Source organism: Pelodiscus sinensis, chromosome 1, assembly GCF_052426305.1.
Source record: "Pelodiscus sinensis isolate ZL-2025 chromosome 1, ASM5242630v1, whole genome shotgun sequence".
Lineage (NCBI taxonomy): Eukaryota > Metazoa > Chordata > Testudines > Trionychidae > Pelodiscus > Pelodiscus sinensis.
The window spans coordinates 345,320,500-345,332,928 of NC_143052.1; the positions used below are offsets into that span (position 1 = coordinate 345,320,500).

General features: G+C 45.7%; 1 protein-coding gene across 1 annotated transcript in view; it reads right to left on the minus strand.

The window, feature by feature from the left end:
* Positions 1-12,429, minus strand: part of RNF169 (ring finger protein 169) — a 48,212-nt gene that overhangs the window by 8,927 nt on the left and 26,856 nt on the right. The window contains exons 3-5 of the mRNA XM_075919595.2: positions 11,410-11,556; positions 9,817-9,929; positions 5,324-5,423 (exon numbers count right to left, since the gene is read on the minus strand). Of these exons, the coding sequence (XP_075775710.2) occupies positions 5,324-5,423; positions 9,817-9,929; positions 11,410-11,556 (360 nt within the window). The remainder of the gene's footprint in view (positions 1-5,323; positions 5,424-9,816; positions 9,930-11,409; positions 11,557-12,429) is intronic.

A 12,429-nucleotide genomic window follows, 5' to 3' on the forward strand; every position in this document is an offset into this window, starting at 1 on the left:
TGATGGTAAAAGGGATTAAGTCTGTTGGTGAAGAAATGGTACTGGCTTGTTGGCAAAGGTCGAAGTGGGAGGTCGGGCAGACCCCTGACCAAATCCTCAAATCTTCTGGTTTGTTGCCTGGGAGCCTGAGGAGCAGGTTGGAGGTGGACGTCTCCTCTGAGGGCATTGTCTAGGGTGATTGTAGTCATACTGTCTTTGGTGGACGCTGTTGTAGTAGCTGTCCCTATTTTTGTAGTATGGGGTATAATGCCTTTGACGGTATAGCAAGGTATACATGCCAAGCATACGGAGGGTAGTGTGGGAGTCCTTGCTACTGTATAGGACTTTGTCTGTGGTAGGCACAAAAAGCTTGAGCTTATCAAAGGGGAGGTCTTCTACCCTGGACTGCAGTTCTTTGGGTACCACGGCTGATAGAAGCCAAGAGGCTCTTCTCATCACTACGGCTGTAGCCATTGCCCTGGCTGCCATGTCGACTACATCTATTGCGGAAAGGAGTGCTGTACGAGCAATCGTATGTCCCTCATGTATGATTCTCCTAAGAATGGGCCTTTTGGATTCAGGGAGGTGTTCCATCAACTCAGCCAGCTTGGAATAGTTGTCAAAGTCATAGTTTGCCAGTAAGGCTGCAGTTGGCAATTCTTAATTGAAGAGTGGCCAAACAAAAGACCTTTTCCCCCAAATAGGTCTAACTTCTTGGTTCTTTGTCATTGGACGCTGTTTTGGTGTGGGCGGCTTTTGCATGTTTGTTGGCAGCATCGATCACAAAAGAGTAAGGCTGTGGATGTGAGAATAGGAAGTATAGGTCTTTTGGTGGTATGAAGTACTTCCTGTCGGATCTCTTATTCAAAGGGGCTGTGTCTACACTGGCATGAATTTCCGGAAATGCTTAAAATGGAATACTATTCCGTTTTCAGTTTTTCCGGAAAAGGAGCGTCTACATTGGCAGGCTGCTTTTCCGGAAAAGCCCTTTTTCCGGAAAAGCGTCTGTGGCCAATGTAGACGCGCTTTTCCGGAAAAGAGCCCCGATCGCCATTTTCGTGATCGGGGCTTTTTTCCGGAAAAGACTACTGGGCTGTCTACACTGGCCCTTTTCCGGAACAGTGTTCTGGAATAAGGACTTATGCCCGAGCGGGAGCAGAATAGTTTTTCCGGAATAGCGGCTGATTTTGTACAGTAGAGCATCATTGCTTTTCCGGAAATTCAAGGGCCAGTGTAAACAGCTCACAGCTTATTCCAGAAAAGCAGCTGATTTCCCGGAATAAGTGGCCCAGTGTAGACACAGCCCGGATGAATATAGGCAAACAACACAGGAATGTAGGGGCAAGATTAGAAAGGCAAAGGCACAAAATGAGCTCAAACTAGCTACAGGAATAAGACGACTTTTTATAAATACATTAGAAGCAAGAGGAAGACCAAGGACAGGGTAGGCCTACTGCTCAGTGAAGAGGGAGAAACAGTAACAGGAAACTTGGAAATAGCAGAGATGCTTAATGACTTCTTTGTCTCTCTTTCTCGGTCTTCACCGAGAAGTCTGATGAAGGAATGCCTAACATATGAATGCTAGTGGGAAGGGAGTAGATTTAGAAGATAAAATAAAAAAAGAACAAGTTAAAAATCACTTAGAAAAGTTAGATGGCTGCAAATCACCAGGGCCTGATGAAATGCATCCTAGAATACTCAAGGAGCTGATAGAGGAAGTATCTGAGCCTCTAGCTATCATCTTTGGAAAATCATGGGAGACAGGAGAGATTCCAGAAGACTGGAAAAGGGCAAATATAGTGCCCATCTATAAAAAGGGAAATAAGAACAACCCAGGAAACTACAGACCCGTTAGTTTAACTTCTGTGCCAGGGAAGATAATGGAGCAAGTAATTAAGGAAATCATCTGCAAACACTTGGAAGGTGGCAAGATGACAGGGAACAGCCAACATGGATTTGTAAAGAACAAATTATGTCAAATCAATCTGATAGCTTTCGTTAATAGGATAACGAGTCTTGTGGATAAGGGAGAAACGGTGGATGTGATATACACTTTAGTAAGGCATTTGATACGGTCTCGCATGATATTCTTATCAATAAACTAGGCAAATACAACTTAGATAGGGCTACTATAAGGTGGGTGCATAGCTGGCTGGATAACCGTACTCAGAGAATAGTTATTAATGGTTCTCAATCCTGCTGGAAAGGTATAACAAGTGGGGTTTTGCAGGGGTCTATTTTGGGACTGACTCTATTCAATATCTTCATCAACGATTTAGATATTGACATTGAAAGTATGCTTATTAAGTTTGCAGATGATACCAAGCTGGGAGGGGTTGAGACTAATCTGAAGGATAGGGCCATAATTCAAAGTGATCTGGACAAATTGGAGAAATGGTCTGAGGTAAACAGGATGAAGTTTAATAAAGACAAATGCAAAGTGCTCCACTTAGGAAGGAACAATCAGTTTCACTCATACAGAATGGGAAGCGACTGTCTAGGAAGAAGTATGGTAGAAAGGGATGTAGGGGTTATAGTGGATCACAAGCTAAATATGAGTCAACAGTGTGATGCTGTTGCAAAAAAAGGAAACATGATTCTGGGATGCATTAACAGGTGTGTTGTGAGCAAGACAGGAGAAATCATTCTTCCGCTCTACTCTGCGCTGGTTAGGCCTCAGTTGGAGTATTGTGTCCAGTTCTGGGTACCGCATTTCAAGAAAGATTTGGAGAAATTGGAGAAGGTCCAGAGAAGAGCAACAAGAATGATTAAAGGTCTGGAGAACATGACCTATGAAGGAAGGCTGAAAGAACTGGGTTTGTTTAGTTTAGAAAAGAAAAGATTGTGGGGGGACATGATAGCAGTTTTCAGATATCTAAAAGGGTGTCATAAGGAGGAGGGAGAAAACTTGTTCATCCTGGCCTCTGAGGATAGAACGAGAAGCAATGGGCTTAAACTGCATCAAGGGAGGTTTAGGTTGGACATTAGGAAAAAGTTCCTAACTGTCAGGGTGGTTAAACACTGGAATAAATTGCCCAGGGAGGCTGTGGAATCTCCATCTGTAGAGATATTTAAGAGTAGGTTAGATAAATGTCTATCAGGGATGGTCTAGACAGTACTTGGTCCTGCCGTGAGGGCCGGGGACTGGACTCAATGACCTCTCGAGGTCACTTCCAGTCCTAGTATTCTATGATTCTACTGTTGGCTGAATCGAGGAGGGGTTTGTCAGATTTAATCAGAGACCTCCATTATTGCTTCGTCGATTGGAAGTGCAATTCTTCCCTGTGAAACGGGGCGGACATTTTGCAAGAGTCTGTGCTGTTTCTCCCTTACTTCCAGGAGGTGGGCCTCTTGTGTTGTTGCCACCCTCTTAAACAGCTCCTGAAATTGTATGTCATCCAATGGGTGAGTATCATCTGGTACTACTGCCTCTTCGAGATGTGAGGAAGCATTGTCAAGGGGTGAATCCACCTGGCATAACTCAGTATGTTGGTTGGAGAGTTGACCTTCCTCCTCTTCGTCAGAGTCTGCGGTGGCTGGTACAGTGCGAGACGGGGAGGGTGGAGGCAGTCCCCTCCTCGAGATAGAGGATGAGGCATAGTGTCTTTTCCATACGCCCCAGTGGTCCCATGATGCCCAATGAGGCGGGTAGCAGGGTGGAGTGTATTGCCACTCTGAGTACCTAGGTGTGGTGGTTTATTATGGTAGTAGTAAGGATGGGGAGATGTAGTGGGGACAAGTGCGGTGAGGAAAACACACTGTATTGGTCCTCCCCCCCCCTCGATTAAAAGCATTCTGCTCTGACAATACAAGAGATCTGGGATAATGTGGAGAGAGCCTTGAGGAGGGCTGCATCAGGGAAGCCCCTCTGGAGCACAGGGGTGAAAGCTGTGCTATGCCATCTGCACCAGCATCATGTTGAGACTGAGCTGGAGCTTCCATGGGGGGCAGCATCAAGGGAGGGATAGGTTCACGTCCAAAGCCCATTCCTTATGAGCGGGCTGTTTAACTGTCTGCGGCACGGGTGTCAGTGCCACATCCCTTAGTAATGCCAGCACTGGTGTGCGTGAGCGCCAGGAGGAGCTCTCCGGTACCAAGGCTGAGCGTGAGTTGGAGGTCACGGTGCCAGTCTGAGCACTTGATTCCCCAGTGCCAGGGGTGCTTATCTTGTCCCCTCCAGGCACTCAGGAGGATGGGGTGGCGGGCAGGGATTTAGATGGAGATGGTCCCCTTTTAGCCCGTCCGTGCAATAATGGTGAGGTGGCTCTCTTTCTGGCAGACTGTGCTGCTGGTAAAGAGCTTGAGAGCATTCAGGCTGCATTGCCTTGTCCAATAAAGTCATGCGGAGCCGAAGCTCCCTGTCTTTTCTTGCTCTCGCCGTGAGAGAACAGCAGAGCTCGCATTTCTGGGGTACAAGCGCTTCCCCGAGACAGCGGATATAGTCTGCATGTTTATCCGAGACTGGCATCGGCTCCTGGCATGAATGGCATTTCTTAAAGCCAGATGAACCCAGCATTGCGCCATCCAGCAGGGTCGCAGCAAGCGTTCTATTAGGGGTTGATCCTGTGACCATTACAGCTCTGTTAAAATTGTTCTTTTCTTTCGTTGTTTTTTTTGTTTTTGTTTTTGTTTTTTTAAAAGGGATGGGAGCGGCTGGGTCTCCGTGAGAGGCTGACAGATTTTTTTTTTTTTTTTTTAAACAGGATGAAGCAAAGTGTCAACATACAGCAAAGAGATAGGGAAAGCAAAACCATAGGGTTTCTCACTCTCCCTCAGGAGAAGCCGAGGAGAACGAAGAGCTCCATCCGTGACCAAAGACAGGAGAAGAGGACCTAATGGGGGGAAAGGTGAGCTGCGCATGCGAGGCATCAAGCTGAGCACAGCACGAGGCTCCTCTTGCGCATGCGCGGCTCGCAGACACTGCTTGAAAAAGCTCCGCTCCATGGCTCCAGGACATCTCAACACCTTGCGTGAAGCACCCAGGGGGACACCACCAGAAGAAATACATTTCTCTAAAACAGAGGTGAAAGAGGAGCTTGGGGACAGACACAGTTTCTCTCAAGCTTCTGAGAGATTTGTTGTGTTTTTTTTAAACAACCAGTGAACCAGATTTGAAAAGAAAACCCCACATGATGCTAGCAAACATTCAAAGCTGGACTGGCAGGCAGCATGAGCTGCAAGTTATAAGGGATTGATTCGCCATACACATTTGACAGCACCCCTCTGCTGACAACAATTTTTTGACAGACAGAGAATTAATAGCTAGATTATTGTAACTGTCACAGCATTTCTATGTGACCCTTTCTCTCACTGGATGTGACACATTTCCAAACACATCTGGTACCTTTGTTCTGTTGGCTGGAGCTGATCTCTGCCTGCTCTTTGATCGATCCTGAATGGTGTCATTGCAACTCTGACTCCTTTCCAGCTTGGAGGTTAGGTTCCTAAAAAGCAGGGATGTGTAAAACATTAGACTGTGTTAACTTAAAAACAACAACTTTCAGGGCACCATCAAGAATGTGCACATGGTACATTCTGCTTATCTGCACCATGCAGGAGGTGGAGCTAGCCATCAACGCAGAACCAAGCTTGCACAAGACCCCTCCAAACTACCGGAGCAGGGGGAACTTGGAAGGCAGATTATGACTGATCTGTTTTCTGGGGCCTTGCAACTAGCACACTGCTCTACACAATTGAGCCCTGAATAAATGTATGTCATTACAGAAACTGTTATCCTTTCCCACCCAGCATCCCTCATTTGTTACACTGATGCAACGATCACAGCACCCCGCATGCTTTATGAAAACTGGCTTATGAATATGCATAAAACGAAGATGCTGTATGCAAAACAGGCAATGTAACATACCATTTTAAAAGATATTAGGGGGCTGTGCCCCTTACTTGCTATGCTCGCCAACCCCCCTCTTGTGGGCTGTAGGCAGCCTCAAGCTCTCCCCCTGGCCACCAGGGAGGACCAAGCTGCAGCTGCACCAGCCTGGGCCCCTTTACCCTCCCCTGCGCCAGCAAGAACTCCTTCTCCCTCTCTTGGGGTGCTAACAAGGGCTTCCCTTCACCCTTCTGCCCCCCAACTTCACCAATCCAGGCCCCACTTCTCCCTCCTACTCCCCCCACTACACCAGCCCAGGTCCCCCCTTCTCCTTTCTCCCCCCCGCCGAACCAGCCCAGGCCCCTCCTTCTCTTCCCCCCCTCCCCTGCTGTGCCAGCCCAGGCCTCCTTCTCCTTTCCTCCTCCCCTGACACAACAGATCAGGCCCCCCTTGTCCCTCCTTCCCCTAGTGCCTCTCCCCTTCTCTCGCTCCCACCTTCCCCACCAGCCAGGCCCTCCTTCTCCTTTCTCTCTCTCCTGCCACACCAGCCCAGGCCTTCCTTCTCCCTCCCTCTCCCTGCCGCGCCCGTGCGGGCTCTCTGTCTCCCTCCTTACCCCCACCTCAGCCTAACCCTAACCCACGCGGGTGGGGGCAAGCAGGGCTGCAGCATGCACCAGGCCTGTCTTTCCCCCGGCCTGCCGGGAAAGGCCGGGCCTATTTTTCCTCCCGGCCTGATGTAATGGGCCAGGGCTGGGCCCAAGCCATGCCAACCCTGCCTTTTGCCCCAGCCCGTTGGGAGGGGCCGGACCTGAACCGCACCAGACCCAGTTTTTCCCCTGGCTGCTGGAATGGGGAGGGGAAGGCTGGGGCCATAGGCATCCCCAGCCCTCCACTTAGGTCCTGGGAAGGGTCACTGTCGTCTCAGAGGAAAAGCTTTTTTTAATACAGAGAGAGACTATCTATCTGCTGAATCTGTATATCTTTTGGGCATGTATTATCCCTCTATGTGAAATTAGAAATATGAAGAGTCAATCTGTTTTTAATTCTAATAGTGCTAATTAGGAAATGTTAAAATGCAAGTAACTGATTAATCATGTAACTACTGAAAATTTTAAACCGACTCCTGGCACGCAATGGCTCCCACCTGCCACCCTGCTCCTGGGGAGCTTGCTACTGCCCTGCGCTGCTACTTCTGATACATAAGCAGCAATGCAGGACAGCAAGCGGCTCCTTGTGAGCTGGACTGGGAGCCTTGTATAGCCCATACAGCAGGGTGGGGAGCCCAGTGGTGCTCAACCTTTTTTAATTCACGCCCCTCAGGGTCAGGAAAATTTTTTGTTGGAAAGAAAAAAAAAAAAAAGCCGGGAAAATTTTTTGCTGGGGAAGAGGGAGAGGGAACATTTTGTTGCGGCCCTTATTTAAAATGCTGGTCTGCTCCCCTGCCACTCCCCCTCCTGGGAAAACAAAATGGCGGCCAGCACAACGCTGCGACCCCCTGGGAAGGCAGCCGCGACCCATGGATTGTGCACCGCTGGGGTAGCTGATAAACATTTTAGCAAAAGGGTGAAGGCAAAGCTGCTGGACCCAGGTCATAAGAACAGCCATACTGGGTCAGACCAAAGGTCCATCTAGCCCAGTATCTTATCTGCTGACAGTGGCCAATACCAGATGCCCCAAAGGGAGGGATCACAACAGGTAATCCTCCTGCGATCTCTCCCATCACCCACCTCCAGAGAAACAGAGGCCAGGGACACCATTCCTATCCATCCTGGCTAATAGCCATTGATGGACCTAATCTCTATGAATCTATTTAATTCTTTTTTGAGCCCTGTTAAAGTTCTAGCCTTCACCACATCCTCTGGCAAGGAGTTCCACAGGTTGACTGTGCACTGAGTGAAGAAAAACTTCCTTTTGTTTGTTTTAAATCTGCTGCCTCTTAATTTCACTTAGTGACCCCTAGTTCTTATATTGTGGGAATAAGTAAATAACTTTTCCTTATTCGCTTTTTGCACACGAGTCATAATTTTATACACCTCTACCATATTCCCCTTAGTCTCCTCTTTTCTAAAATGAAAAGTCCAAGTCTTTTTAATCTCTCTTCATCTGGGACCCGTTCCAAACCCCAATCATTTTTGTTGCCCTTTTCTGAACCTTTTCCAATGCCAACGTATCTTTTTTGAGATGAGGCGGCCACATCTGTATGCAGTATTCAAGATGTGGGTGTACCATGGTTTTATATAGCGGCAATAAGATATTTTCTGTCTTATTCTCTATCCCTTTTTTAATGACTCCTAACATTCTATTTGCTTTTTTGACTGCCGCTGCGCATTGAGTGGGTTTTCAGACAACTATCCACAATGACTCCAAGATCTCTCTCAAGTAGTTGTAGCCAAATTAGTCCCCATCATATTGTATATGTAGTTGGGATTATTTTTTCCGTGTATTACTTTATATTTATCAACATTAAATTTCATCTGCCATTTTGTTGCCCAATCAGTTTGGTGAGATCTTTTTGAAGCTCTTCACAGTCTGCTTTGGTTTTAACTATCTTGAGCAGTTTGGTATCATCTGCAAATTTTGCCACCTCACTGTTTACCCCTTTCTCTAGATCATTTATAAATCTAGAGGTTAGAAAAAGATCAACTCTGGCCTGAGAAAAGAACAACTGTTTAAGGTAAGAATTTGCATGTAACAAGTTTCTTTTTGTATTAGAATTAGCTAGCTTGTTTAATTTATTCTGGTTTAGTAACTTACTTTCATCTATCTGTTTTCACTTGCAATCACTTAAATCACTTTATCTACTATATATTTGAGAGGGTTTTGTATGTGTGTCTGTCTGTTCAAGAACTCTTCCTAAACAGTAAGAACTAGGACCACCAAATTCGGTGCACAGCTTCTTCCTATAATTTACAACACGGTAAGAGTTTGGTTGTGCCAGGAAAATGGGATTGCTTCTCAAAATCATATGAAAAAGAGACAATCACCAAGCAGGTGAAAGGGTCTGGCTGGGGGTACACACTCTCCACATCCCCTGTCTGCGGGAGACCAGAATTTATGGTCCAACAGGACAGAGTGATGGGAAGTCAGACAGGCATAGGTGGTTTCATCAGCCCATTGGGGGGAGGAGGGAAGGACAACCCCAAGGGGACTCCTGTGATCCAATCTGTCACTCAACCAATGAGAACAGTTATATAATAATCGCCTTGGAGCAGGGGCCAGCTCTTGACATTTGTGCTGTAAAATGCCTTATATCCTTTTGAGAAATGTATAAAGAAACTTTTTTTAAATAGATGAACCTCCCAAGTAGATCTTTCTAGACAACAGTAGGAGAGAGTAAATGTAATGAATTTTATAACACATTCTTCAAAGTACTGGTACACATACCCAATGCATTAATTTCAAGACCTCTATAGCAATTATGGGGACAAAAAGTTCCTATTCATAATCAAAGATTTCGAAAAATTAATCTATCAGAAGAGGTGAAAAAACCCATGCACCTTTAGTCTTGAGAAAAGGTGACTGAGGGGAGACCTGATAAGTCTATAGATACATCAAGGATGGTTATAAAGAGGATGGTGATTATTCTCCATGTCCACAGAAGATAGGACAAGTAGTAATGGGCTTCATCTGCAGCAGGAGAGCTTTAGATATCAACTAGAGTTAATAGTTAAGAGCCTGAACAGGTTTCAAGGGAGGCTGTGGAATCCCCATCACTGGAGGTTTTTAGAAAAGGCTGGAGAAACACCTGTCAGGGATGGCCTAGGTCCTATCTCAGTGCAGGAGCTGGACTTGATGACCTCTCAAGGTTACTTCCAAACCTACATTTCTTTGGACTCCCAATTATATTTTACCAATTATTAATCACTACATTTTCTAAATCTTCAAAACAGCCATTTGGGCCGTGGTGACTGTTTGAATTAGATAAGTACTTCAGGGATGTTTAGAACAAAAAAATGAACAATATTGATGTTCTTGAGGAATGGCAAGTCTGAACCAAATCTGTTTCTTACCCTGCCAGGAAAGCAAAAGAATAGGTGCTGCCTTTGGAGACAAACGCTGATCGATGTGCATGTTTGCTCTGGAATGGTTCTTCATTCTCTGAATCCGAGAGGCGTTCAGGAAACTGAAGTTAAGAAAGGAAGAATCAGCTGGCATGCACAAAAGAGTCACTCAGGAAATAGTTATTCCGTGGGAAAATGTGTTGAGTCCCATGGAGTAGCCACATGAAGTGTGTAAAGAACAGAATGAGAGTGCCAGCTGATGCATATGGTCATAGATCTATTAACTTTCCTTAGGCTAGAGCAACTTATGGTCCAACGTTTTTACCACTTGCAAAAAAAGAACTCATACAATACGTGCAGCTGTGGTTCAGTGACAAAGAGTTTCAGTATCAAATGCTACAGGACTTGGAGCTCAAAGCATGTCATTCAGCAAACGACACTAAGGGGCCAGTAGTTCAGTATCAGCATTACTGTGTAATAGTTTTTGGTGGAGAAAGATTCTTTCCACAAAGCCTATGACGGATATGGGCAAAAGCTAAGCTAAAAAAAAAAAAAAATTCATTATATAAGTTTGTAGATATGTCTTTCTAGAAGTACAAGTTGGACTCCCTGGTCCAGCACCCTCGGGACCTGATTGGTCCCAGATGAGGGATTTTGCCAGACCAGGGGAGGTCATTTTTGGATGCCTGTCACCAGCCCTGCTTGCCTCCCAGCCGGCTCCCCATCTTCTGCTGGCTCTGCTGCTGTGGGTCCACCAGGCAGCTCAATGCTGGGGCTCTCTGGGCAGCACCGCACACTGCAGGCTGGGGCTTCTTGGCAGCTACACCCCAGCTCTCCTAACTTCACTGGGCAGCCCCACTGCCACACCACGCCACACCACACTGTCAGCTCCCTGCGGGCAGCCCACTGCCCTGCCAACTCTGCAGGGATCCTTACCTCTGGCCCTCCACCGGGACTCTCTAGTCCTGCAACATTCATGCTGGACCATGGATGTTGCCGGTCCAGAGAATCCCGGTTAAGAGGAAAAAGCATGAGAGGAAAAATGTAATGGTATGGTTTGCTATACAAGTTTTATCACCAAATCTGAAATAGTCACATTACTCATAAGTGGGGAAGCCAGAAGCGAGTTAAACAGGTCACTCCAAATGGTAGACAATTAAACCTTCATTCCACATCACCCTGTATTCTGTATATGTCACATGTATTACAGGTAAGTATTTTAGGAATGCTGTAGAGAGTTTTAAAAAAGTTACTAGGACTATTTCTTGTATTTCTTCCCCTACAGAACCAGGTATCTTAGTCACTATGGAATTCAAATATACACTGCACAGAATTGTTATTCAAACCTCTAAAAGATGACCTAAGGTAGATTTTCTATAGCTAAAAATATCACAGCTGGACAGTCCAGTATCTCAGGTCCTTCTAGGGCTAGAAAGAATTCAAGTAAGTTCAGGAAGCGACAGCTTCCAATGACATGCAACTCCCCTTTTCAGCTGCACAGAAGTAAGAGACACTGGACTCTCTAAGAGGTCATTTTTTGTCTAAAAAAATTGATTGCTGGTCCTATATTTTGGGAAGGAATGGTGTAGTGTGTTTACTTACAAATTCTTGATTCGTTTTAAGCATTAGTGGTTCGTCTTTTTTTTGCTGTTCTTCCATTTTTCTTTTTCCCACTTCCATGTCTTCTAGAATTAGCTTGTGGATCAGATCCTCTGATGTTTTTTCTTCTTGTATTTTTTCTTCCCTCATCTAGCAGGAAACGACAAAGGAGACAACATATTTGAAAAATACTTAATTCAGGCAATGAATTTATCGAATTAAACAAGGAACTGGGAACCACAAAATCCTGCATTGCAATCCTGGCTTCTGACAGTGATGCACTGTAGGAAAATCATTTAATCCTGCTATGTGCCTCAGTTTCTCCATCCATAAATAGGACTACCATTACTTCACAGAAGTGTTCGGAGGTGTTTTCACACTTACACTATATAATTACCAAGGCTTAAACTGGCAATGGTGGCGTTAGACCTTTTCCCTTGCATCAGTTTGTAAAGCACAAAGACAAATAGCCCCATCTACTTTAAGAGAGCCACTTATATGTGATCCTACAATAAAGATGCAACGTGGAAACACATCACACATACATACACACAATCTCCCCTCGAGCAAAGACAAATTTCAGTTTTGCTCTTCAGAAGGATTATAATGAAGTATATGAAGTTTATTAGATATATTCGCATTTAAAGCTAATCTTCACAAAAGTTACAGTGCTGCCTCCCACACTAGTATTGGGGGCTTCCAGACAAATGCTGGCAGGAACTATTCCTGAGGGCATTCCTCAACAAAAAGTTAAAAATTGTGTGTACTGTTTTAAAATGCTGCAAAATGCGTGTGTCTCATAAATGTGGAGGCAGCAGCATAACAATAGGGAGCACAGGCCACTGGTGGGAGATCATTGTGCATTCTCTTCCCCCCAAGACCCAGACCCAGAACTGTAGCTGCATTCAGCCATGAAAAAGCACAAGGACCAGACCTACCGCAGAAACACCCCTCTGTGCCAGGTGTGAGCAGGCAGGCTCAGCACGACAGAACTGAAATGTGGAGGGGATAAGTAGAGGGGAT